The sequence below is a fragment of the Anoplophora glabripennis genome, unplaced genomic scaffold, assembly GCF_000390285.2.
Source record: "Anoplophora glabripennis isolate ALB-LARVAE unplaced genomic scaffold, Agla_2.0 scaffold72, whole genome shotgun sequence".
In the NCBI taxonomy this organism is placed as follows: Eukaryota; Metazoa; Arthropoda; class Insecta; order Coleoptera; family Cerambycidae; genus Anoplophora; species Anoplophora glabripennis.
This window is the reverse complement of record NW_019416536.1, coordinates 1,408,341-1,433,404: the sequence shown is the minus strand read 5'-3', so window position 1 is coordinate 1,433,404 and position 25,064 is coordinate 1,408,341. Positions and strand designations below refer to the sequence as shown.

Genomic DNA, 25,064 nt, shown 5'->3' with positions numbered 1-25,064 from the left:
AACCGTTAAAAATCTCTTTTCTCTTTTTCTATACCTCGTTTATATTAACGTTCCCATACTGCAAGCATAGCCCGCGGCAAGCCAAAAAAGTACATTTTTGAAAAATTTAAAAATATTAATTATTTTTCGAGATATTCGAGCGTTTTCGAAAATTGGCTTGATCTTCTCAGCGGATGGACCTACAGTAACGATTTTCGGTTTATTTTCTTCGTAAAAGTTATACTATCATGCTGTTAAAAAAATTTGACGATTTTATTAATTTTAAGGATCAAAAAATGACTGAAAAAATCGCACTTTTTTTGGGTACTTTTTTCAAATAACTATTTCAATTTTTACTTTATGACAACGACTTTTATAGTAATAAATTGCTGATATTTTTCACGAATTTAAATAAAATGTTCTTCTATGACCTTCTGGAGCCGAGGTAACTTTTTTTAATCTAGAAGACGCAATCAACATTTTACAGCGATGCGCTTGATGGAGGTTAATGTTGAATACTTATATTTTCAAGAAAAAAATAATAATAAAATATGTTTCACTGATTTTTAGTATTAGTAATTGTAATAATTAGTAATTAGAAAAAAAATTTAACGTATTACACTATTGTAATGATAAATAATTATTAAAATGACCATAAATGTAAACTAAATAAAAATTAAATATTTCCGAGACTATTTTGCTTCTAAGGCGAAAATGACTAACAATAAGTATAATATTCGTGTTTATCTCGTCAAGCTAGCACAAAAGGATTTTTGTACGTAGTCCAGAAGTCGAAATATCAACTCTTTACGAAGAAAATAAACTAAAGAACGTTATTGTTGGGTTGTCCGCAGAGAAGATCTAGCCAATTTCCGAGAGCGCATTTTTTTTTCAAGAAATCGATATATCCCGAAAAATAATAAATATTTTTTAATTTTTGAAAAATATGCTTTTTTGGCTTGCCGCGGGCCATAGGTACTTGCAGTAAATACTAATCATGGAAAAGTAACAACAATCGATACTTACAAAAAATCAGTCTATAGATCTTTTTAAAACCTACAACTTTCTCATTTAAAATTTTCGATCGGAGCTATAGTTTTGTAGTTATTAAAAAAAAAACGTTTTTTGCTACTTTACGAATTTTTTTAGCCCTATTCGCCATTTTGAATCGAGTTTGCTTGAACAATCTGTCTTAAAATTGTTATTTTGTGTGGAATTTATAGATAATTAAAAATGTTGTCATTTTCTAAAAAGTTCCATATGCGGGAAAAACATTTCCAAAAGGAAGGAGCCGCACATCCCTCCGATCGACAATGGTGCAGGAAATGAAATGTCTGAAAATGACTTTTATTGTTTCCCGCCCTCTCATAATGTATGTCAAATATAATTCAAATATAATACGTTGTTTTCCAGATATGACTAAAAAACCATTTCAAAGGTAAGGCATTAAGGCTTGCAACTTTTGAACGATACATTTTTGTCTTGAAAACCCTTTTAATTCAGTATAAAAATCTTTTATTTTCCTTCCTACTATCTATTATGCCATCCCCAGGGAAGAAGAAAAATTACAATCATTGGAAAAAAATAAACTACTAATGAATAACTTTATAATTTTTGTTAAATATGAAAAAAATAAGTACATTTTTAAAAAACTTTTATTGTTTGTCCTCAGTCTGCCACTACCGCTTAAAAGTAACTTTCCGAAGCTGCTTATCATCATACAGAATTACGCTGTGAAAGTAGGTTTGATCTTTTTGCTGTTTTTCTAGAAAATTTCCAAATAAACTATACACTTCTTTATTCTTTATACACTTCGAGTGAGTCAAACTTTAACCACAAATAGAACTAAATAAATAATTCAGAATTGCCTTATAAAGCAAGGGTCTAAGTCTTACCGTTTTCACTGTACAAGGCCGTATTTGTCGGTTTTTAAAATCATATTATATATGAAATCTTTGGTATGCTTATAACCAATAGATTCAAATTTGGTGTAGTGTTAACATTAACTTGTCTACATAATTTACTGTAAAAATTACAAATATTTACAGGTCAGTGGCGTAGGAATGGGTAGTAAAGCGGGATTTTTTGCCCCAATTTTTAAGCCAATGACCTAATAATCATTTGGGATTCATTTTTTAGATTCTGTGGACAATTCTACATAAAAAAGGTATACTTGTTGAAAATCGGTATAGTGTATCGTTTTACCGAAAATTTCAGTTGAATGGGAGTTCTATTTTTCGTTAAAGTTTGATTCATTCTCACTGAAACACCCTGTATAGCTGAACACAGAAAACAAATGTTTTCCGCAGTAAAATAATAGATAATGTGCTATTTTGATATATGTTACCATGTAGCCCAGTAGTTATGAACAATACACAACGATTATATCGTCGAACATATTGTATTTGTAACTTTGAAATGGAACTGAACAAATAAATACACAGTCGCATGAGTTATAATTAATCTAAATATTCATTGATCTAATCATAAGTTTTAGTCGGTTCATATTTCTAAGCATAATAATTGTAATTTATTTTTAATTATTTAAAAAAAGAAAATTGCCAAAATAATTGCGATACAAATCATTTTTTGTATTTTAAAAAACTTGCTTGTCAACTTCAGGATTTTCAGTACAATATTCGCAAGCAAACACAAAAGCCAGTCACTGAAGAATGTTTTTCTTTTGCTGAGGGTATTTGAAGAAAAAATTATAGTTCCTTTATTCCGATCTCCAACAATTTAAAACGAGGTAAATTATTAAATAGGTAAGTTTTACAGAAATAAATGTGTTATGTCCAATAAATGTTCTTACTGTCAATATTTATCAGTTTTTTTCACTGATAAATCTACTACGCACTTTTCTTATTTATTGCGACGGTTAAAAGCCCTTGTTTAAGAATTTATACGCTTTTATCTATAGGATTGTTCTATAAAATTTCTCTGAATTGTCTTAAAACTATTTGCCATTTTTTTAATGTACCTATCTAGATGATGGGATCCAAAGATTTTTAATTTCTACGTCAAGTGAATGCGAAAAATATCCAAGCGTACAGAGACGTACAGCGCAATTAATAACAAAACATATTTGGAATTCATACAATTACGCTTTACAACAATTATGTGTAACAGAAACTTGTAGGTATATAGCAAATAGGAAAATATGTGGTAAAGAAGAGAAGAAAATACACACCAGTACCGGATGATGGAGATACACCTCGCACACAACAATTCCTTGACAGAGAACTGAGCCTCCCATATTTAGGAATGTATTGCCTTTAAAATAAAAAAAAGAAAACGGAAATGTCGGGTAAATGTAGGGAACAGACGGTCTGAAATCAGTACGCGAAGCCAGCGGTCTATGTCGGTTTATCCCATTCAATTGTGTGGAGGAACATTACATAAACCACTGTTTTATCCCGATCGCCTCGACGAGTACCAGCTTCACGCCGAACCACGGCTCTCTGCATGAAGGCCATAACGGCGGCAACATTTTGCGTGATATTACGGTGTCGGCGTGTTGATGATGGCCTGTTTTTATTAAAATTTTCGGAACTGGAAGGTTGTTGGTATAATATATACACAAATAATCAGTTTCCTTCGGGAATTTTATAACGTCGGCTGTTTTAATAATGCCTAGTGCAAGTTGTGAACAAAGACCAAAGTGATACAATCCCTCAACTTATCAAAATTGCCTTGAGCGAAGAAAACATGATGGTTATTGTTTATGTTTCTCATACTCTTCAATAACTTGAAATGAAGAGATACCGAGGGACTTATACACTGTGTGTTTAACAGAATTATAACATTACTTTTCTTTAAATGCTCTGATGGTGTGATCTACAATGACGTTATTAATTTTACTTTTAGTAGAAATGTTTCCAATACGTCGTGTCTTATTACATGATATTTAATATTCATTAATTCATAAATAAATCCTCCAGTTTTTGTTAAAGGCCCCTTTCTATTTTTGAAAACAATATATGAATGGCAAAATAAGTGATAATAGATGGGGATGTCGTGTTTTCAATATCCACGTTGGTGAAAATGAAAACATCGTGCGAAGCAGGTAATTATTTAAAACGGGTGTATTGTCGCTAGCTCACCGTTCATTGTTTTAGCTTTTCATTAGTTATTTTATTAAGAAACAGTAGGGGTGATATTAGACACGGGGCGCGCAAGGAATCCAGGGAAAGGATATTGAATATTGTTTTAATAATTAAAATGAAACGTTTAAGGAAATTTTGTCAGCTTCGTTAACACAAAATTCGGTATAAAATATATCAGAAAGTGCAAAATATTAAACTCCATGTCCTTTGAGATTCGCCAGAGAAATTATTAAAACAGTATACTTATTAACAGACTGTGACTTGAAATAATTAATACAATGTTGTGTTTCATTAGGTTATAAACAGCTGTAAATAATTAATTAAATAATTTCTAACAACATACTTAAAATATCGCCATCATAAGTACATGTTGTTATTCTTTATAAAAAAATCCAGGAAAAGTAATGATTTCACTTGCATTTGCTTGTTATAATTTTGCTTGAACTTAAACAATAAAACGTAAGGAAAATAGGAAGAGGTAATGTTTATAAAGATTTTTTTAATCCTTTTTTTTTGCATTTCCGCACTGCGTATAAAGAGAAATACGGAAAAACTGCGCGGCAGAATGTGGTGCAAAAATTTATTTGAGGGTTGGGTACATGAATAACTTGATGTAAAATATTCAGCGTTTTGGGGTGCAAGGAAGGCATGTGCTAAATTTAAATCATAGCCGTAAATGAGCTTAGTTCCCTTTTGAATTCGGAGGTTAATAAAGGTTTTCAAAACATTGCCGGATGGCCCTCTGCCCGTGCCGTTTTCATGAAAAGGCTTTTACAAAAGCTGTTAGTTTTGTTTATGTATTTGTAACATAGCGTGATGGGGTGTAGAACGTTTTTTTTTGCTTTTGCTTTAATTGGTTGTTCGCACAACATTTCATATTAAAAATTTTGAAAAATGGCAGTAAACCAAAACTGAGTGGGTTAAACATGTCATTGTGGAGGTTTGCTAGCGAGGAAGGCCTTACAAAAAATGCCATTGAGATTTTTGTTGTACCAATTTTTTTATACACCAGTGTAGAAATTTTCTTAAATTTTAGGACAGGAAAATATTAATATTTAACCAAACTTACTTTAGCCCAAAAGTTGATATTAAAAACACAGGATGCTAATTTTTTAAATTTTAAATTTAAAATTTTAATATTATCTTTTTTCTGTTGATAACACTGGTAGTAAAAAAATAGCGGATTCTACCTAGGTACCCAGGGGTTTACGGGGTCGCTATCTCTATCACGTCAGGTTCAAGGACATTTGAAGATCGAACTAACAAAAGGTAGATGGACGGAGAGAAAATACAGTCGGGCGATAAATACAGACTAAAAGCAAATAAACAGGTGTGCAGGTAAAAAGGCAGACAGATAAACAGACAAAAGTGAGCAGGTGAGCAATTTTTTTGACCTCCTATTCTTACTTTAACCCACAACGACCTTAAACATGAGGTGATAGAGATCAACCGACATAAGATTCACTCAGCGACCCAAAAAACCTATGCATGATTTTTTTCAGATTTTTTCAACCACCTTTTCTTAGCTTGACCTTCAAATGACCTTGAACCTAACGTGATAGAGCTTAATCGACCTCGCTATCGGATTCAGCAACCTCAAAAACCCGTGAGTACCTAGGTGGAAATATTATTTACTTGTTAATAAAAACAAATGTATAAGGATAATAATTATTGCGTTCGAATGTTAGGTTATTATAATTTAGTATTTTTAACTACGTTTATAATTGAATATGAGTTTTTAGTATTATATTTAATTAATTAATCAATCAATTTGTAGTACGTACACCTAGTGACTTATTGCTTTTCAATAAGTGATATGGTACCTATCCAAACAACACTCATTGGTCCATAGCACTGTTCATAAGATGATGATCAACTGCACTTTGATTTTGAAACCAATTACAAAATTTAAAACGACTGGGAAATCAGCTGTTTCGCTTCAAAGTTCGAACGCTCTGTGTCAATCACTCTGTACCTATATACAATGAGCTAATTTTGTAGAAATAAATGATTATATATATATTATAACAGTCCAGCATTTCTTTGTAATTTTATAAATGTAAGGAAGAACCGAAACTGTCCATCACCTCGGAAAAAAGGTTTTTACGTCTGGAGAACTAACTAATAAATATAACAATTTATCTTCACTGCCATGGACACTTAGTTTATTTGGTTTTGTACTGCTATACGCACCTGATACCTACGCCCTTTGTTAAAGCTGCCTTCCTCTATAAATAGAAGTTTTCCGGTACCTCAACAGAAAATCTCTTTCTCTCACAATTTTCAGAGCATTTACTAGTTTTCTGAAATTGAGACTCTAGTTCCCTTTCTGATTTTTTTGAATTAATATAATACACATTTTATGCTTTTCTAGTCCTGAAGTAAATTTCAAAATAATCGAAACGTCGATATAGCATAAAATATTGAAAACTTTGTCATTGAATTTGAGTAAATTGGATTACCACTATTTTAGTGTCCATCTTTAAAAATGAATGTAATTAATATTAATTTTATTGAACGTGTCCTTCCTCGACAATTTTTCGGACAAGCTGCAATACAAATCGACATCGGACCATTTCCAATTAATGCCCGTTTCAGTGTTTACTTGCAGGCGCAATTACCCGTGATGTGGCTTAAAAGCCCCCTACAGATTAGGAACGATTGGTGGTGCCTATATTTCTGGTGCGCTAGTGCGTGCCAATTCGCTCAACCGACGAATGAGGTCTACACACTATGCGTGGTTAGTAATTCTTGAATTCAATGCGTCAAGAAACAAGGCGAGAAAGGGACCTGAGGCAGGATAGGATTATCCAATAAAGTGAATTTTGAAACGGGCGAAGTGTTGGTTTGATGAAAGTCAGGGAAGTGGGTAGGTTGATATTTATTTGGTTTTGAAACATCCTGAAAAATCGTTAGTATCATAAAAATGACATCTATACTCCAATTATATCCAAGATTTTGGAAAAGATACCAAAGTATCAAATTAACGAATATTTTGAATCAAACAACTTATGTCACTCCTGTCAATATATGTTTCGTCAACATTGTATGAACCATGATTATCCTACTAGAAACAGGTACAATATAAACCCTGTTCCTCTTAGACTAAGTAAAGCTTTTTACTCATTTGATGATTATTTTAATGATGATTTTGTTGCTCTTGTTAGTCCCATAGGAATAAGATGTAATGAGTGTGATGTGTGATATATTTCTTTATGTATTTCGTACCAGTGCCTCTTTTTGTATTTATACTATTTATTTTGACTTTTTTTTAATGATTTATTTACATACATTTCGAGGTTATAGAGATTTTTTTAAGACTGAAATTATTATAACCATAATTTATCATTAAGGATGATACGATATAAAATACAATCTAAAAGATTACAATAAATGGTCAAAAGTTTCCCCCCTAGTCTAGATAAATAATTGACCACGACGAATTATTTTTTTTTCGCTTTTGAAAAATATACTTTGTGTTTGATACAATATGCGCTATCTTGGATTGCTTCATTTGGTATCGAACCTCAACATCGTATATGAGTTACTTACCCTACAAATAAAAGTTACAAGGGTTTAGGTCCGTACATCTCAAAGGCCATGTCATCCAAGACCCATTACATGCCACATTTATTTGCTGATGTGAAGCAGATTATCTTCTATCTTCTTTCCGCTGGATTAAATCTTTATTGCTTCCATTTAATATTTTGCAAATCTCAGAATCTTTCATTGTCCCTTTCCTTTCGGTAATGAAATTCTTCACAATTCTGTGCATGGTTTTTATTGTAATTTTTGTTAATTTGATTTTATCGATCGATCCTTCTATTCTCGATATAGATTATTTTATTATCTTTTTAACAATAAGTATGTTCCCCGATTTAAATGTGGTTACGCTATTGAAATGGCCATTTTCTCAGATTTGTGAATGCACCTTAGTCCGGTCCTGAGTTTCAGGTCGAACCACTCGAAATGGATACACAATCAGCCTTGGGTGTGAGATGAAGAGGAAATAAAATGCTTTGATTTTGCAGTTGGTCATTATAGGGTCAACACTGCGAACTGAAGCGGAAGTCAAACGCGTTACTTTAGTATACACATATTAGCGCACTTGGCGTACTGTGAATAACAATATTGGAATGCGCCTAATTCGTAAGGAGCTTTATTTGTGTCTTCGTTACTAATTCTATAGCGATTCTCATATCCTAGACGACAACTTTATCTTTTTACTTTTATTTAAACTGTAATTCATAGTGCTTATGGCACAATAATACCAGAATCTATGAAAAACTTGATTAGAAACATCATAGTTGGTGCGCGCCAGTTGTCAATAGTTGAACAATTCCCGCAGTAGTTGCCACGTCATCGGTTTAGACTTTTCAAGAGATATATCTTCTTGATTTGTAAGTTGAAGGTCTTAGCCAAAATATTTTCTCTTCTATTATAATATTAATATTTGTTGGTATTACTTGTGTCTTCAATTGACACTTGTGTTGCTTTTATAATTAAAACTGTTTATCAATAAAACACTTGAATATAAATTACAATATAAATTAAGGATCAATATTCTGTATACTGTTACTGAAAAGGTATCCATTTGTCCTTTATTGAAATTTGTCTAATTTGTGTCCCACTCGAACAGTTTTTCCGTCAGCCAGCTCAGTCGACAAGTGCATTGTATATTTTTATACACTCGATTTATAAATTGTCATTCAAAAAGCTATTCGTGTGTAATTGGATTTTACGTTTAATGCTGTTGTCCGAACGGCCAAGTGACTGTAAAGTGTACTACAAAATATTCGGTGCGTTGATTGATTGACCTGGAGCTGTCAGCCGATTCAATTTCGTTTCGATTTTGTAGCATTGTGTGTTTTTTAGAAGTGTATGTATTTCCACATCAGCAGCAAATAGTGTTTATCACATAATGGGAATTAGTTTCTAATGTTTTAGTTAGGCATTTGCAGTAAACTATTGAATATACAATCAAAAACATCCTGTGTAACGTAAGTCTCCTGTTTTTTTTTTTTTTTAGTTTTAATTTAGTAGTAACATAATTTATGGATTTAGGCACATTATCACGATATAAACTTAGCATTTTTAGTGATTGTGGAAAACTTGTCAAAATTTAGAAAGAAATCAAATTTTTCAAAATATTTTTTTAAATTTCAAAATAAAATTGTTTCCATTACATTTGAAAAATTCAATGTAAATTCGTAAAAAAATAGAACTTATTTTTTTTATTATGAAAAATTTGTTTTTTTCAAAATTTTCAATGTTTTTTTTTCAATATTTGGTGAGTATTTAACGCGAAATTGTGAAACAAATAACAAAAAAATTGTTTCATCTTAATCATTAGTTGATGTTTAAGAAGCAATAAACCTGCTTCTTTAATTTTTTATAAAACTGACGATTCAGGAATTCAGGAAAGGGGAACGGTTCGACCGATCGATTTCAAAATTTACAAGCTTCAACGGTATGTATTGAGCTAAAAAAAATCTGCAAATATTGGTACGTTTCGCAATATTTGCAAAGTAGTCGTTGACCTACCAAAACAGCAGAGAAGTCATTTTTTTGCACCTTTTTAAATTAATTTTCAAACATAGGCCCTTGAAGAGAATGGATTCAGGTGTGTTTCTAAAACCCACTTTCCATTCGCTGTACGGTCATTAGTTCAGGAGATACCAATAATGATAAAAAAAAGATGATTTCACCATAGCTTATATCTTAATGACAGAAAATTAAAAAAGCTTGAAACTGATGAATCAGGTTAAATGATCCTGGCATTGATTAAGCCAGAAAAAGTTTTTCTAAGCCCATGTAAAGGTTTGGAAAAAAAAATTTTTGCCTTGCAGAGAGTGATGCTCAAAAGAATTTTTCATGTCAATATTTCAAAACTAGAATCTTCAAGCTTCTAGATGCTTTTTTTTGTCTCGATATGACCATTATTGCTAAAGTTACAGCCTCTCAAAAATCACTAAAAAAATTTGTAAATTTTGTTGTTCCTTTAATTTTTCTGCTGAGTGTATATTCAATTCATAGGTACACATTTCCTAACATAAGTAGAGCTATGATTCCTTTATAAGACGTAAATAACAGCGAGCAAAAAGAGTACTCGAAAAAAAAAGCGCATCTGACCATATTGTTTTTTACTTTTAAGACGGATTTTTACAACATAGAACAATGTCATGTTATGTAATTTAGATAAAAATTGGAGTTTTGTGAGATGCGTTAGCAGTGTTTCAAAACTACGTTTAGTGTTTTTGTGTTAGTGATTGACGGTAAGGAACTTCTTGATTTGTTATTAATCTACGGTGACTATCAACAAAACACTGACAGGTATGAGGCGGGATGTGTACCTTCTATTATTTTTCTTTTGAATGTTGTCCCGCTTTGTAATAATAAGTATACTAAAATATTTGTCACAAATTACAATTAACTTGATTATGTACCATATTGTATTACCATTCAAGTCCTTCTCTGGAATTACCTAAAAAAGACAAATCTTTGATGATGTAGTCCTGGGTTAAGAAACATAATCACACTGTATGTTTCCAAATCATAAAATTTGCGACATAAGTTAGAAATGAACATTCCAATTAACATCGAGGAGAAATAATTAAGTTTGTCGCTGAAATGCCAAGTATATAAATTGATTATAAAATTTTCCTTCTCTCAGCTCCGTCTGCTGCACAGTGTCGTTACTCTAATAATTTTCGCCGCTGTCCAATCCACTTTTCGTTTCCATTACCAAACTATAGGTTTTTGCTAGATTAAATTTATCGATTTGTTTGATAAATTGTAGAATTCCTTTCGGTACGCTGGCTTTGTTAACTTTTTGTCCGTCTACAAATCAAAAAATTTTACACGTCATCATGCAGCAGTTGCTCGGATATATAAAAATGGGATTTCGCCTCTGCTCCAGTTTCGCCTCTTAGTTAATAGATTTGCGAGTTTTAATTTTCATTTTTTTGTAAAAATAATTAATGATACTAGTTTTCGTGTTATAATATACACTGTGTCTCAAAATAATGGAATAACATTCATATTTTTTTCCAGTTGAAATTTAAAAAAATCGCTGAAACAGGTCAATTAGTAAATAGAAATTATCACTTTTCTTCAATATTTTCAATTTTTTTTGAGCCATGTTTGACAGACCTATAACATACCGACATTTTTTTAATAGGAAGCTCTATATTTTATAGTATAAATAAATAGCCCTTCTAACGATGAATTCAGCAATATGAGGATATATCTACTTTTTTGGCGTAGTTGTCAAAAATGGAGGAATTAAATTAAATCAACAATTTAGTACTACTACCTTTTATTTTATTACTGCAAATGTTCAAAGTGGCCCCCATTGGGCACAATGCCCAATTCGATGTTCACAGTTATCAATTACATTTTGAATAACATTTGGTGTTATGTTGCGAACTTCTTTGATACGATTTTTCAATTCTTCGATAGTGTCTGGTCTGTTCACATACACTTTGCTTTTTAGATAACCCCACAAAGAAAATATAGTGGGGTTAAGTTAGGGGAGCGTGGTGGCTATTCAAGCGAACGTCTTCTGCCTATCCTTCGATTTGGGAAAACTTCATTAAGGTAATTTCTTACATCGAGGCGAAATTGTGGAGGAGCACCATCTTGTTGGAACAAGACATCACCAGCAAGCATGTCGTGCTCATTATGGTTAGGAAAAATTCCAGAACTAGAATCAGCTGAAAACGCAAAAATCCAAATAAATGTTGCCTGTCAAATTGTATGCGAATTCCTACTATTCCAGCCCAAATATGGCTGAAAAAATATAAAATATTGCAGAAAAATGACAATTTCTATTTACTATACAGTGTTTATAGAAAGGTTTTCCTATAACTTTAGTTTTCATACTTACATCAGTTTAAGTTTTTATATTTTAATGAGACAGCCTGTAGAATTTTGTGAAGATGGTAACAGTGATTTTTTACGCTATTTGCTTTTGAAATAGTGTAACTATGTTGTCCTTTATGCCTTAGTTTCAATATATTGTGTATTAAGGGCGACAAAACAGTACTGTTAAGCCTGTTGAGAAAGAACAAGTTCTCTTGATTCATTTTGACAAATCGTATTGTTTTTGAGAAGTTCAAGACGTTGTGATGTACATTTTTTTGTATGTTTTCAACTACTTTCGTGATTTTAACAGCTGAAAACTGCTTTTCTGACTTTTTTTGCCTTAACGTGTGAGAAATGAATGTAGTTAGAGAAGTATTTATCTTAAATGTGTTTACTATATAAACTTATTTCCGAAAACGTATGCTAAGCGAAAAGGTAAGTTCATTTAATATTTTGTTTCTCGTAGTTGGAGAAAAAGAATACAATTTGGTATTTCCTACACTTACATTTGTGATCCTCGGAAGTGGTATACGAGTATCACACCGTTTTTATAATTTCATTATCTTCAGTTGTTAAAAACACGCATTACCCAAGTTCACCCTGTACACGTCCAAAACGTTTCTCCAAATTCTCCCTCCTAAACTTACCACTCCCCACTAATTCCCAAATTTACCGTATGCCACTGGCCACGTCGCAAATAATGTCCCCCAACCCAAAAACAGCGTTATTAATAAGGCTGCATCGGGAACCCGCTAGTTTATCAAGCTCGATTGTGATTTTATCCGGGCGAAGATAAATTCCGGGGTATACACGGTTTAATGTAATTCTAGGAAGTTGTCAGAAAACAGTTTATGTTCCTGTCGGGATGGGTTCATTGATTCTGGCCGTACAGCATCGGCTGATATCCTGCGAGCTTAATGACGCTTGTAAGAGCCATTTGGACGGGGAATGTTTAATTTGTTTAGATCCGAGTCGTCTCGATGAGTCGTTCCGCTAATGTATCGCCGCTATTTTGCCCTAGAACAGATTAGAGAGCTACCGTACCCCGAGCACGTTTTTAATACATCTAGATGTTAATCTATCGAACCAGACTGTAGGGGTGATTCTTCTGCCATCGGAATGGGACGGTCATACCATTATGCAGATTCGTGCAATAAACGTTATAATGGTGGCGGTAATTCGCAATTACTGGCTCTAATAAGTGGAGCTGATCTTTGCGGAGAAAATACAGGCGCGTCAGCATTGGTATTCATTATGGATATTTTGATCTTTGAATCGTCGTCATTTTTATATCTAATTCGATTAGCTGTCAATCTCCCATTCTTTAGAAATGATCAAGGGATAATAAATGTGACATTTGAAACCAAAACAAACAACTTTTTCGCTTTGTAATTAAGTGTTTTAAGTAGCATTTTATGCACGCAACAACGTGTGAATTAAATTTGATTTATTATAGGTTTATTATTTCTTCATTATTCTACTAGTGAAATAAAGTTACTTTATTCCACTAGTGGATAAAGTATCACTTTAGACGGTTCATATGTGGATAAAGTCCGATTATAAGGTGATTGTGGATAAAAAGTATTTATTTTCTAATTTAATTTGGATTTTCTGTAAGTTAGAACTGAATCTCCATTACGCTACATGACATTTCAATTTATTTTCAGTGATTAAATATTTCATCTCATTTTTTGTTAAATTTAATAAAAATTAATAAATAATAGACATATTTTTAAATATTCATGAAAAAGTGTATGATCCGAAGTGTTCCGGTTTCTTGAAACTCCTGTAGCGAAACTTGAGCATAGTACATTTGACAGCCCAACTGATATCATATAAAATTCATTAACAACTGTTTTTTTAAGTATTAATATAATTTATTATTTAGAAACTTATTCGCCTACTTAAACTTTGATATTACCTAAGTGACAACAATGGAAGTATCCGTCTTATCACGGCATACACCAAAGGAAAGGTGGATAAACACTTTTACAAACCCATTTCAATAAAGAGAAATATATTACATGCCCTAGAACTCCGTGGAACGCATTAAGCCGTATATATAGCAAAATGTATCCCTCATGGATAAAACGGCAATCAGGGATGATAAAGTGCTAGGGCCCCCTAATATCCGGATATTGTTTTTTGCTAAGCAGAAGATTTGTAATGTCACAACTAAAGCGGAATGTCGAAAGGGGTCAAGCTACGAAAAAATTATCCCGTTTTTAGCAAAGAAGATGTACAAGGGGTCTTGTATCTATCATTTTTTTCACCGACATTAAAAGACAAATGAATACCATTAATAATGACGAATGACTGGCATCAATAAATCGTTCAATTTATAAAATCGGTGCAAAAATCCCTAACAATCATGCTACTAACAAACATTTGCTGATTATTTTTTATCTTAGTAACTTCATCCACGAAAAATATAATTTCCATCTCCAAAGATGGTGGAAAATATATGTTAAATTTTTAAGAATTCTTCGATTTTCTTTGTGGTTGAAGGAAACTATTCCATTATTACCCCACATTTGGAAAATTGATGATCATTTATCACTAAGAAAAATATTTAGAGCCATTAATGTCAACCGAATAGAAATGACGATATTAGTCACATTTTTATGACACGCATTTTCTATGTACATTTAATATTCTACCCTTAATCATATAATGTATTTCGAAATATAATTATTTCGTTGACGACCAATACATTTGATAAATTTTAATGAAAAATTGAACTAATTTCCAGTTTAAATTTATTTAATTAATTGTAGTGTATGATTTGTATGGAATTATACAAATATTTTATTCCTGGACATTGTACTGTATTTACTAATTAATTGCAGGTGCACAAAAAGTATCGATTGCACTTTTTAGGTAAATGAAATGTAATGTGAAACTTTTAGGTACAGGATGGCGTGAATAAAACTGTTGAAAGCATGTCATATCAATGACTACTACTACATCTTTACTTAATGTCACTGGTAGGTTCATCCTTATTTTTAAGTGAGATGTAGCAACCAAGGAGACTAAGATTCCCAGAGAAAAACCTCTACCGTGAACTCAATAATTGACACTTTTAACGTGGCAACGCAGGAGGCGGGATCCAATCTAATCACATCTAGCAATTTCCTTGAGGTTTTTGTTCATTTTACCGTCCAGAAATTGCAACGAATGCGACTAGATGGAATCTTTTCCTTTCCTTAGGTCTCTTTATTTTACTATTTTATACCATTAGGTAAAACCGCAAGATATTGAATTTGTAAACGGGGTAATATTGCTCTTAAACAATTTATTTTGAAAAATAAATTGCGCGTACCATAAAGAACAAAATATATAAAATTGTTATTACAACTCCTATACAAATTCCGTGAAATACCAGAATAACATTTCATCCTGGATTTATCATTAGCGGCAATTATTAAATCTAGTTTATTAGCGTGGAATGGACGCCAAACATATTTTATGGCACATTTATAAAATAACAATTGAATGCAAAAGTTCACTGGTGCAATTATACCATCATAGACAAGGGTGGGTAGGACCGGCCTAAGGAAGAAGAGAGGTGTGTATAGATAAAGCAATAGCTCTATTTTAATTTTACTTGTTACAACAGTAATTTTCGTTATGTCCTGACTATACTGTAGCGGCAAAATAGGAGGAAGTGACTCATTCCCAACCTGTAGAACCGCGCGAAGAGTACGACATCCGGGGAATGCGATTCCATGGACGTATCATTTAAGAGGACTCCAAAAATTGTAAAATATAGAATACAGAACAGAACAGAATTAAATGCTCAACCGATAAAATACTAAGAATGACCGTTGTAAGTCTTCAGTAATTAACTATATCGCTATCACTATCACTGCTACGCGATTAAAACATAGTAAGTAGAGACCTTGTATATTTAGACAATGAGTCAATTTTAGGAAACATAATACTAAATCCGATACTCCCAAAAAATCCTTAAGGCGCTTGCCAAATGTAAACAAATACAGCATAGTATGGACGACTGAATGGTCGAAAACACCAAGATGTGTGTATATTTGTCGGAATACACATATATGTCATACGTAAGTAGAAGCCGCATGGTGTGGATACAGTAGAAACTAAGTCTTCACTGGCCCAATATTCCCCAAAATTATATAAGCATGCACATGAAAATGTACAGTGTTGCAACGATCAGTTTTGTTTATGTTCACAGACTGCAATTCGTAATTTCTCGATATTCTCAAAAGTAAGTGTACACAAGCTGTTGAAGTATACATATCGTATGTAGAACATTTAGGAACATTTGTCATCTGCTTATGTTTCACATTTCTACATCGTCTGTTCGATATAATTTGACGATATAAATTTTAGAAAAGCAATCTACAAATACTTAACACATTTATGCTTGACAAATGTTCGGCGAGTGACCACATCATGTGAAACTTTTTCACTACAATTTAAAGCATCGCCACCAGATGTCGCCGTGTTTGCCTTGCCGACAGTGATTCAACGCAGTACGTAGGTCTCCATACAATATGTCTGTATGAGAAAAGGTGGCAAATATTTCATAAATATATAACAATTATGTGAGTTCGGGGCGACAAAACGCGTGATGCCGCCCCTGGCGGGGGACGACAGATATTTGTTATGTAATTGGCATGGGAATAATTAATGTCGGGGCGTATTTAATCGGCGAACTATATGGTTATAAAATAATAAATTACCAGCGCGTTTATGACTGATCAATATTTGTCCCATTGTTAATGAATAAAGTTGGAGCGTGTTTACAGGCCTCAAGTTGGTGTGTGATTGAACGGGAGCGGATAAATCAACCGGCGAAACGCCGTTCCCATGCACGGCTGCACTACTAGTATTAATATTAAACTTTCGTTCATCGACCCTTTCAGCGAAATTACGGGGTTAATAAAATATGCATACTTTTATAATTAATTTTTAATTGGGGGCGAGTATATTAGAGATATTAATTGAATTTAAAAAGCGCCTTGCCCCAAATAAGCTTCCGAGCTTGTTTGGCGTTCTCGAACTTCAAGAACAGGGTTTTTATATGCTCAACAGTGCACTAACATCGTGCTTTTGCCAATTACGCTGCCATGTTGGTGATATATATATTTTTTTATTTTACACTTACTCGATAATAGTGTATGCCCTTTGCTTTTTGAGGAAACTATTCGTATCCATTGTAGCGCGTGAGCTGACAATTGAATAGTATTCAAGCTCTTGATTGGTAAGTCTTTAATCCTCTGATAGGTTTATACTGACACTTGCTGACTTACACTTTTTCGTCACTATTTCGAGTAAGAGCGATTAGAGCAGGTGTCTTATTAGTTTTTATGAGAAATTCTTGTCTACTTATTGGTCTGTCATCGACCTTACTGAGTTGCACCAAGCTAATGGAATTTAAACCATTTTCATTTACTTCCCAAGTTTGTCCGCATCTTCTCCAGACAATATGTCGCACTTTTAAACATTCTGTTTTTGAAAACCCCTGGAGAAATAAGTCCGATGGTCGCTTGATTGGATCGTTTGTCCCTGTTCACGTCAACAGTTCGCCTCACCCCTAGCTTCACTCATTCTAGACCTCTATAAATTAGAATGCTTCAATATCAAATCATGTCGTAATTTGAGGGTGGGTCGTGCCCGATAGCAAAATGCAAATTTTGCAGTATCCTAACGCAAGTTTGCCTACGCAATATCACCTCGTTTCGTAAAATCAATTAATTTTAAAGGTGTTTATAGATACACCTCATTATATTTAAAGATATAGATACAGATCTTGTATAAATTATAGTCAATAATGCCTACAATTGTGCAAATATTTAATATAATTATTTTTTCGTGCTGCTGGGCAATAATAGTTATTTACACCGTAAAGGAGGTAAGTATTATTTACCAGTCGAGGACGATTTTGCGCCAGAGCGGAGCGAGGGCTGGCAATAGAGTCCGAATCCGAATCAAAAATTTCGATGACATTATTGTAGTTACAATTCCAGACTCTGGAAATGGTATGTCACGTACGTTTACAATTGCTTCTCGTCTGGGTTCTTTCTGTTTCTCACCTAGAAACTTAAAACTGAAATTTCACGCTTTTTTATGCGCTATCAGGCAGATGATGTTACAACTAACCAATCGGCAAGAATACCCTTTCTATGATTCCTAATAAGATTGCACACTTTTTGAAACTAGAACATCCTGAAACATATACAGGCCATTCATTCCGAAGAACATCGGTAACGTTACTGGCTAATACACTGTTAGTAATTCGAATTCGAATATGACTCGGTTTGTATTGAATTGTTTGAACACAATGTTGATTACACTTTCGTTAATCAATTGTCTTGAACAAAGGTTTTTCAGTATCGTTTTTATTCAGCTTTTAATGGTTAACATCATCGATTTTTGACAACACCCCCTAGTGTCGATTTATCTGAGTATTGTGCGGGATAAGTTCCATTTGAATGTTTCACTTTAAATTTCCATCAGGAATTTACGAAGCTACGGCAGATACTTTTACCTCCCCGCGTTTTATGTGGTGCTTGGGGTTTAACAGCTGCACCGAATTTACGCCAGTTTCATTGTAAAATGTGAACCGAAGCATATTAATAGACTCTGTATCCCACTGGATAACTATAAATTAACTTACATAATATTACAGCAAAATACAAAACTGAATTTACGAATTTATTAGACTTCCAGTGCACGCGACCCACTTTGACTCTGACAAGTGGATAAAACTGCGCTTCGCAGTGAATCATTCTCGTACATTTTTGCCTGGAAACTTCACTCTCGCGGTTGCTCTGGTGTGACGAGAGTTTGGAGCGCATCTGGTAGTTTACGGCGTACCTACTATTTATGACACTGTATATATTTTAACTTTGAAAATTGATAATGTAACTTTAAAGGAAGTTTAAATTAGCAAGGGAAGCACATAAGAGCTACCGACAGGGAACCTCAGACAGTTTCGTTTTCACATAAAATTATGTTCTAAAGTTATTACGCCAATTTTCCCTAAAATCTTCCACGTTCCGGGGAAATCTTAATAGAATAAAACAGCGATTTTACGAGGCACGCTAAAGGAGTGCCTAAGACGTATACAGAGCGTTCATGATGAAAGGAACAAATTCGTTTAAAATTCAGGTAACTATTTTGTGGAAAAACGTCAGGGTTGATGTTCAACCCATATCTTAATGGTCTAGTGGTGGCTGAGTGGTTTTCTTGAATTTCTAGCTAATTTTCCAGAAAATTGGAAACATCACAACGATTTTCTTGTTGATCCGCAGCGGTCTTTGGCGTTCGCTCTGACTTCATGTGTCTAATTTTTTTTTATGCCATATGGGAAGCTCAGGTGGTGAATTTCGAATGATCGTTGAAAATGTTCTACCGGCACTGTCTGGGTCTTAAGTGCTCTGTCTCAGTGCTCTTGAAGCTTTTTCGAGCGCTGTGGGCGATTTCTTGGCATGGACTGGAAACATGGGTGAAATTTGACCTATTTGAATCATTTGTGTGTATTGAAGATTTGATTCATTTTTCATTTTTTTTCTCTACCTACCCGAGCTAAAAACTTCATAAAAATTCGCTCTGCAATTATACCGAGTCCATAAAAACAGAAAACAATTATATTGCGATGCAATAAAGAAGATCTAGAGCAGCGGTGGAGTTGATTACACGGTACGTCTGTCGGGATAACCGGATGGCCAGTAGCCTCTCGCTACGTCGAAATAATTTCTAATAAAAAAATAATCCGGTCGAGCTCAGCGCGCCTGTTAGTTGAATCGAATTTGGGCAACTACCGCCGCTGACATGGCGCTGCCGAATGAGCGTACGTGGATTAATATGAGAGATACCTAAATATGAGCGAGCTTTCGACTTCCAGCCGAAACTAATGAACTTTTCCTTGTTTCTATACTCATAAATAATAATTACTGTTTACTTAGAGACATACGGGCTACGTGAAAAAATAAAATAATTTACGTCGAATGTTGACATAAATTTATTTGAGCCGCAGAGGTTTATGCAGGAAAATTTATTTTAGCATTTTTTTTCATGGTTTTCGAAAATTGTTCATAAATATTTAGTTTTCCATTCATAACAAAAAATCCAATAAAATCACATATGTAAACGTATATTTTAAACTGCGTGCAGTTTATTGTGTAGAATATGTAGTTATGGTCTTGAAGAACAAACAGATTGACAATATGTACGAGGTTCGGTCGCTGACGCAGCAACTCGGCATTGAAATATTTGAAGAACTTATTCTCATATTTATTTAGCCATATCCATATCTGATCGAACTAAACGTGGTGGTAGAAATGTACACGCCCAGTTGAAGAATGCGCGCGCGGGCAAAGGGAAACAAACAGTTGTATTGGGCTACTGGGCAATAAATCTCAGCAGCAACAAGTGGTTGATAAATTGCTCAGCAGTGCAGTGCAGCAATGCGGAATTTGGTGTGATTCAGGTAATTTTAATTTATTATAGGCACCTTCTATCAATCATACATATTACAATTGCGGAAGGGAGAAATAAGAGGGATATTTTGTTTACTAATACTATCACAACATGGCATTTTGGAGACCTTTTGAAACGGAACAAAACGAAATTTACCACCAATATAATAAAATTGGTTGAGGATATAACTAACTAAAATATGTTGGCCAAATGAACATATAATAGAAATTTTCTACAAATTATGTACAAATTATAATTTTTTACGTTTAACAGAAAACTTTGTTAGGGACATCTATAAAACTCATTAAATTTTATTGCCAGCCGTTTTTTTTGCATGTTCAACTGACTTCGGAAAAACTATAACAGTTCTTTTTGAGTAAAAATTAGAAATAAAAAACCAAATATAAAATAAATAGGCTATTTCAGTAAATGTTTTTTTAAGACATAATGAAGAATACTTAAATATTTCATATCTTCAATCGCCCTGTATGAAAGAATCTGTACCATATTATTTTCTACTAGAACGTTTTTTGTTAGCTCCCGAGTCCAGATCCAGTATTAGTTGTAAAAAAAATTGTTGCTCATGTATAATTTTAATTTAAAATTTTATCCACAAGGCTGTAATCTCTGCGGTCTGTAGGCGTACGCTCTGCTGAATTAGGCTTTGTTCGTGGCTCGAGAAAATATTTAAATGTGATATAAAGTTGGAGAAGTAACTAAAAGTATAGAAATGTAAAGCCTAATTCTCTAGTACTATACCCTACATCACAAAAAAATGGAAACTAAGAGAATACGTAAATCTCCCTCTATAATAAATTTAAATTTGTTTAAAACATGCTAACGTAATAATTCTATTTTTAAATGATATTCAAATGCAAATAAAACATCACGAACATCAAAATACACTTTGGTAAGTAAACACTTTTATGGAAAAACGTTCAACAATAACGGATTTAAAGCTTAGTATCACGAATTTATTATTATGTTCCTCAAGGATATAATCTGGGACCTCTTTTATTTCGGTATTTATTAATGACTACAAACATTATTAATTACTATAATCTGCTCTTTGTAGATGATTTAAAAAGAATAAAAAAAAAAAAGTTAAGTGTGTCACTTCGCGGAATAATGTAGCATAAGATTTTAGAATTTCAAGTGAGATATCTGGCGACGTTGACGACGATTTATAAATAGCAGGGACTCGTAACAAATTTCCACTTTGTAATAATGCCCCATTTAATCTTGCCTCTAAACGAGCAAAAATACCCGCTCTAGAGGCGGCGATTTATCAAAATGTGTAAACGTGGTACTTTATAAATTCCAGTTGGACAATCAAGTGGGCTGCATCTGATAAGCCTGACCGGCCCCGTCGTAGCCGACCTACGCCAGGATATGGAGCTCGACTGCCGCTTCGACATGGGCACCGAGGAATTATACGCCGTGAAGTGGTACAAGGATGACCAGGAGTTCTTCAGGTGAGTGCATTCAACTTCCTGGGAAATATACTGTCTTTAATATCGCCCCGATTCAGCTGATATTTATGATCCCTGCTACGACCGTTTTATTAAACCGTTTTCAACCGAGAAAGTGTATCGGACCATTACCACCTAGATTACAAATATACGGGGTGTTTTGTAACTGATAAGCCATGCTGTTTTGCAAATGGTTTTTGGATTTGAGAACACAAACAAATGGTGAAACAAATTAAACATAAAATACATCGATACAGTCTCGAAATGCAGAATCAACTGCTTCAAATTATATTGAGATGGTAATGATCAGACTCAATGTGGATCGAAATCTGTAATATTCATGTTATTAAATAAATAATAGTTATTTATTGTATAAGTGTTTTCCACGCAAGAATGTTTAAACACGAGAACGTAGTTCGAACATTTAATATTCTTAAGTGGATAAAAGGCAATTAAAACATGAATGCAATACAACGCTTTATCCATAATAACATCACAATCATATTTGCGAATTCAGAATCATTGGAATTTAATAAAAACATATTCGCACAACTTGATATTTCTTACTTGTAGTCAATGAAACGTGGTAGGATTTGTTGTACGCTATGGTACGTTGTTTATTATCAATTATTTAATAAACAGTTATATCTGAATTCGGTAGAAATGCAAGAAAGTAATTGTATTCCTGTGGCTGTTTTTTAAGAAGCTCAAGAAGCAATTTTGCATTTATTGTCAGCGAAATTCAGGAAACATTACTAAAAAGTGTCCGCCGAATTTAACGAATGGAGGGAAAAACGGAAAGTAATGACAATAAATGAAGAAGTCAGTCATGCTACCGTATTTTTTAAAAGAAAAAATATGCAGTTTCATCTATGTGGTCGAAGTATTCGATGTTGAAGGCTACTATAAAGGTCTACAAAAATATAGGTTGCTCTAATAATGGAGGTTTTTGATGCCTGTCGATGCTGCGAATTGACATATTAAAAATTAGAGACGTACAGAACGTTGGTAGTTACCTACTTGTTTTAATACCTGACACCAAGACGGGCATTTCAAGAATATTCTAATTATAAAAGAAAGATTTTGCGTGAATAAATAAAGTTACTTTATGGATAAAGTATAACTTTAGACGGTTCATATGTGTCCGATTATAAGGTGATTGTGGATACATTGATTTTATACTATTTAATTCATCCTATCAAAGAACAACGAAATTAAAGGATGAAATGAATACTAAGGAGATTCATGTGGGCATCTCAAGCTGATTGTTGATTTTTGAAAGTCACATGTCTATCAATGTATTCTGAATATTTTGCGCAGTTTCTCTTACATTCTATCCAATCAATTTTGATTGAACTGGAACGTTTCAAGCGGGCCCTCATTTTTCACATTCATAATCTATAAAATATTAGACTTGGAAATATAAATTTGCGATTTGCAGCTTGATTTACTGTTTTACTCGTATGTATGAATACATACATTTTTGAACGTAGCAGGGCACATAACGTGATTTTATTTCCCTTAATCCTTAATAAAAAATATTATTCCAATTAAAAAATGTTGGTAAATGAATATCGAGAGAATATGTTCCCCGAGTTATTATGGCGTTTTATACATAAATTTAGTTATATTTTATAATTTCCAAAAACATGAGGATATTGCATTGAAATTTGGTACACAAGTGAGTTTTTAAGGGTGTTAAGTGATCGGTTAAGTTATTTTTTGCTTATCTGCTAGTGGTAGTGAAAATTAAATTTTAATATAGTTGCAATATTTGACATACCAGTAAATACCTAACTTCAAAGCAAATTTCGATACATTATGCTGTAATTTAAAAAAAAATGTTGTTAAATGTTAAATTTTGTTTTAAAGAACATCTGGTATCTCAAAAATAAATAGTGATAAGTTCATTGAAAAAATAGTCTTACACTCTTTGATATTCTATCAGCCCTGAATACCATTTTTCAAAAATACCTTGTATATCGCGCATATTTACAGAAGCGACTAATTAATTTAAACAGTGTCATTTTAATTTCGCTAGTCAATTATTTCGTGAAAATAAACTGTAACAAAAGTTGGGGGGTCACCTTGGATTTGACCTTGACCCATATTCTCAAGGTCATTTGAAGGTCGACTTATTTTTTTTAATAGAAACGTCTATTTTTCACTTTAGAAATGAAAAGAGCTGAAAACTTTACGTTTGAATACATAGTCTCATTTTTTCTGATGATCAGCCCAAGTTCAATTTTACATCTTATTCATAATTCAAAAGAATGGTGAACTGTTAATTCTACTGCTCCAGAGGTAGTGAAATTATGACCTTGTATTGGCCCTTTTCAAGGTCATTTTGATTATCGACTCATTTATTGCAGCAGCATTTTTACTTGAGAAATGATAATAAAGGAAAAATTTTACGTATGATTTTAGGTGAAAGTGCCCTTTGAAGATCATCTCGAGGTTGATTCTGCATCCCTTTTGTTAAGTTGAAATAGTAAAGAATAATAAATAAACTTCAAAATCCGCTAAAAGTAGGTGTTATTATTTAAAAAACATAATTGACCTCAAACTGACCTTGACTTGACGTTTCTTTAAATATTTTTTTCATCAAAAACTAAACTGTTTATTCTGACTATAAATTTGAATGTATTTTCATTTCTGAAGTAAAAATAGTCGTTTCTCTTAGAAAAAATGAGTTGTTATTCAAAATAACCTTGAAAAGGATCAAAGTCAAATCCAAGGTCATTAGTTCACCATCTCCGAAGCTGGTGATTCTAGTCAGAATCACTCTAAAAAATTCATTATTCTTTTGAATTATGAATGAGATGTAGAACTGACCTTGAGATAATCTTCAAAAGTCACTTTTACTAAAAACCGTACTATGTATTCATATGTAAAATTTTCCAACCTTCATTTCTCAAGTGAAAAATAGTACGTTTCTATTTTAAAAAAAAGTTGATATTCAAATGACCTTGAGAATATGGGTCAAGGTCACAAGGTGACCCCCAACAAACCAAACAACTTTTGTTAAGGTTTATTTTCACAAAATGACCCCCCCCCCTCCGAAATAATTGATATTAAAATGATCCTGTATATTAGTATCAGTTTGTGTTGATACATCTTGTGCAGTGAGTTATAGCTGTAAATTTAATACTACATTCTGTATATATATATATATATATAT

The 25,064-nt window shown here is 33.0% G+C and overlaps 1 protein-coding gene across 1 annotated transcript in view; it reads left to right on the top strand.

Moving 5' to 3' along the window:
- The window catches only part of LOC108908984, a 114,498-nt gene that overhangs the window by 35,428 nt on the left and 54,006 nt on the right, over positions 1-25,064 (top strand). Inside the window, exon 2 of the mRNA XM_018713188.1 lies at positions 21,736-21,886. Within this exon, the coding sequence (XP_018568704.1) occupies positions 21,736-21,886 (151 nt within the window). The remainder of the gene's footprint in view (positions 1-21,735; positions 21,887-25,064) is intronic.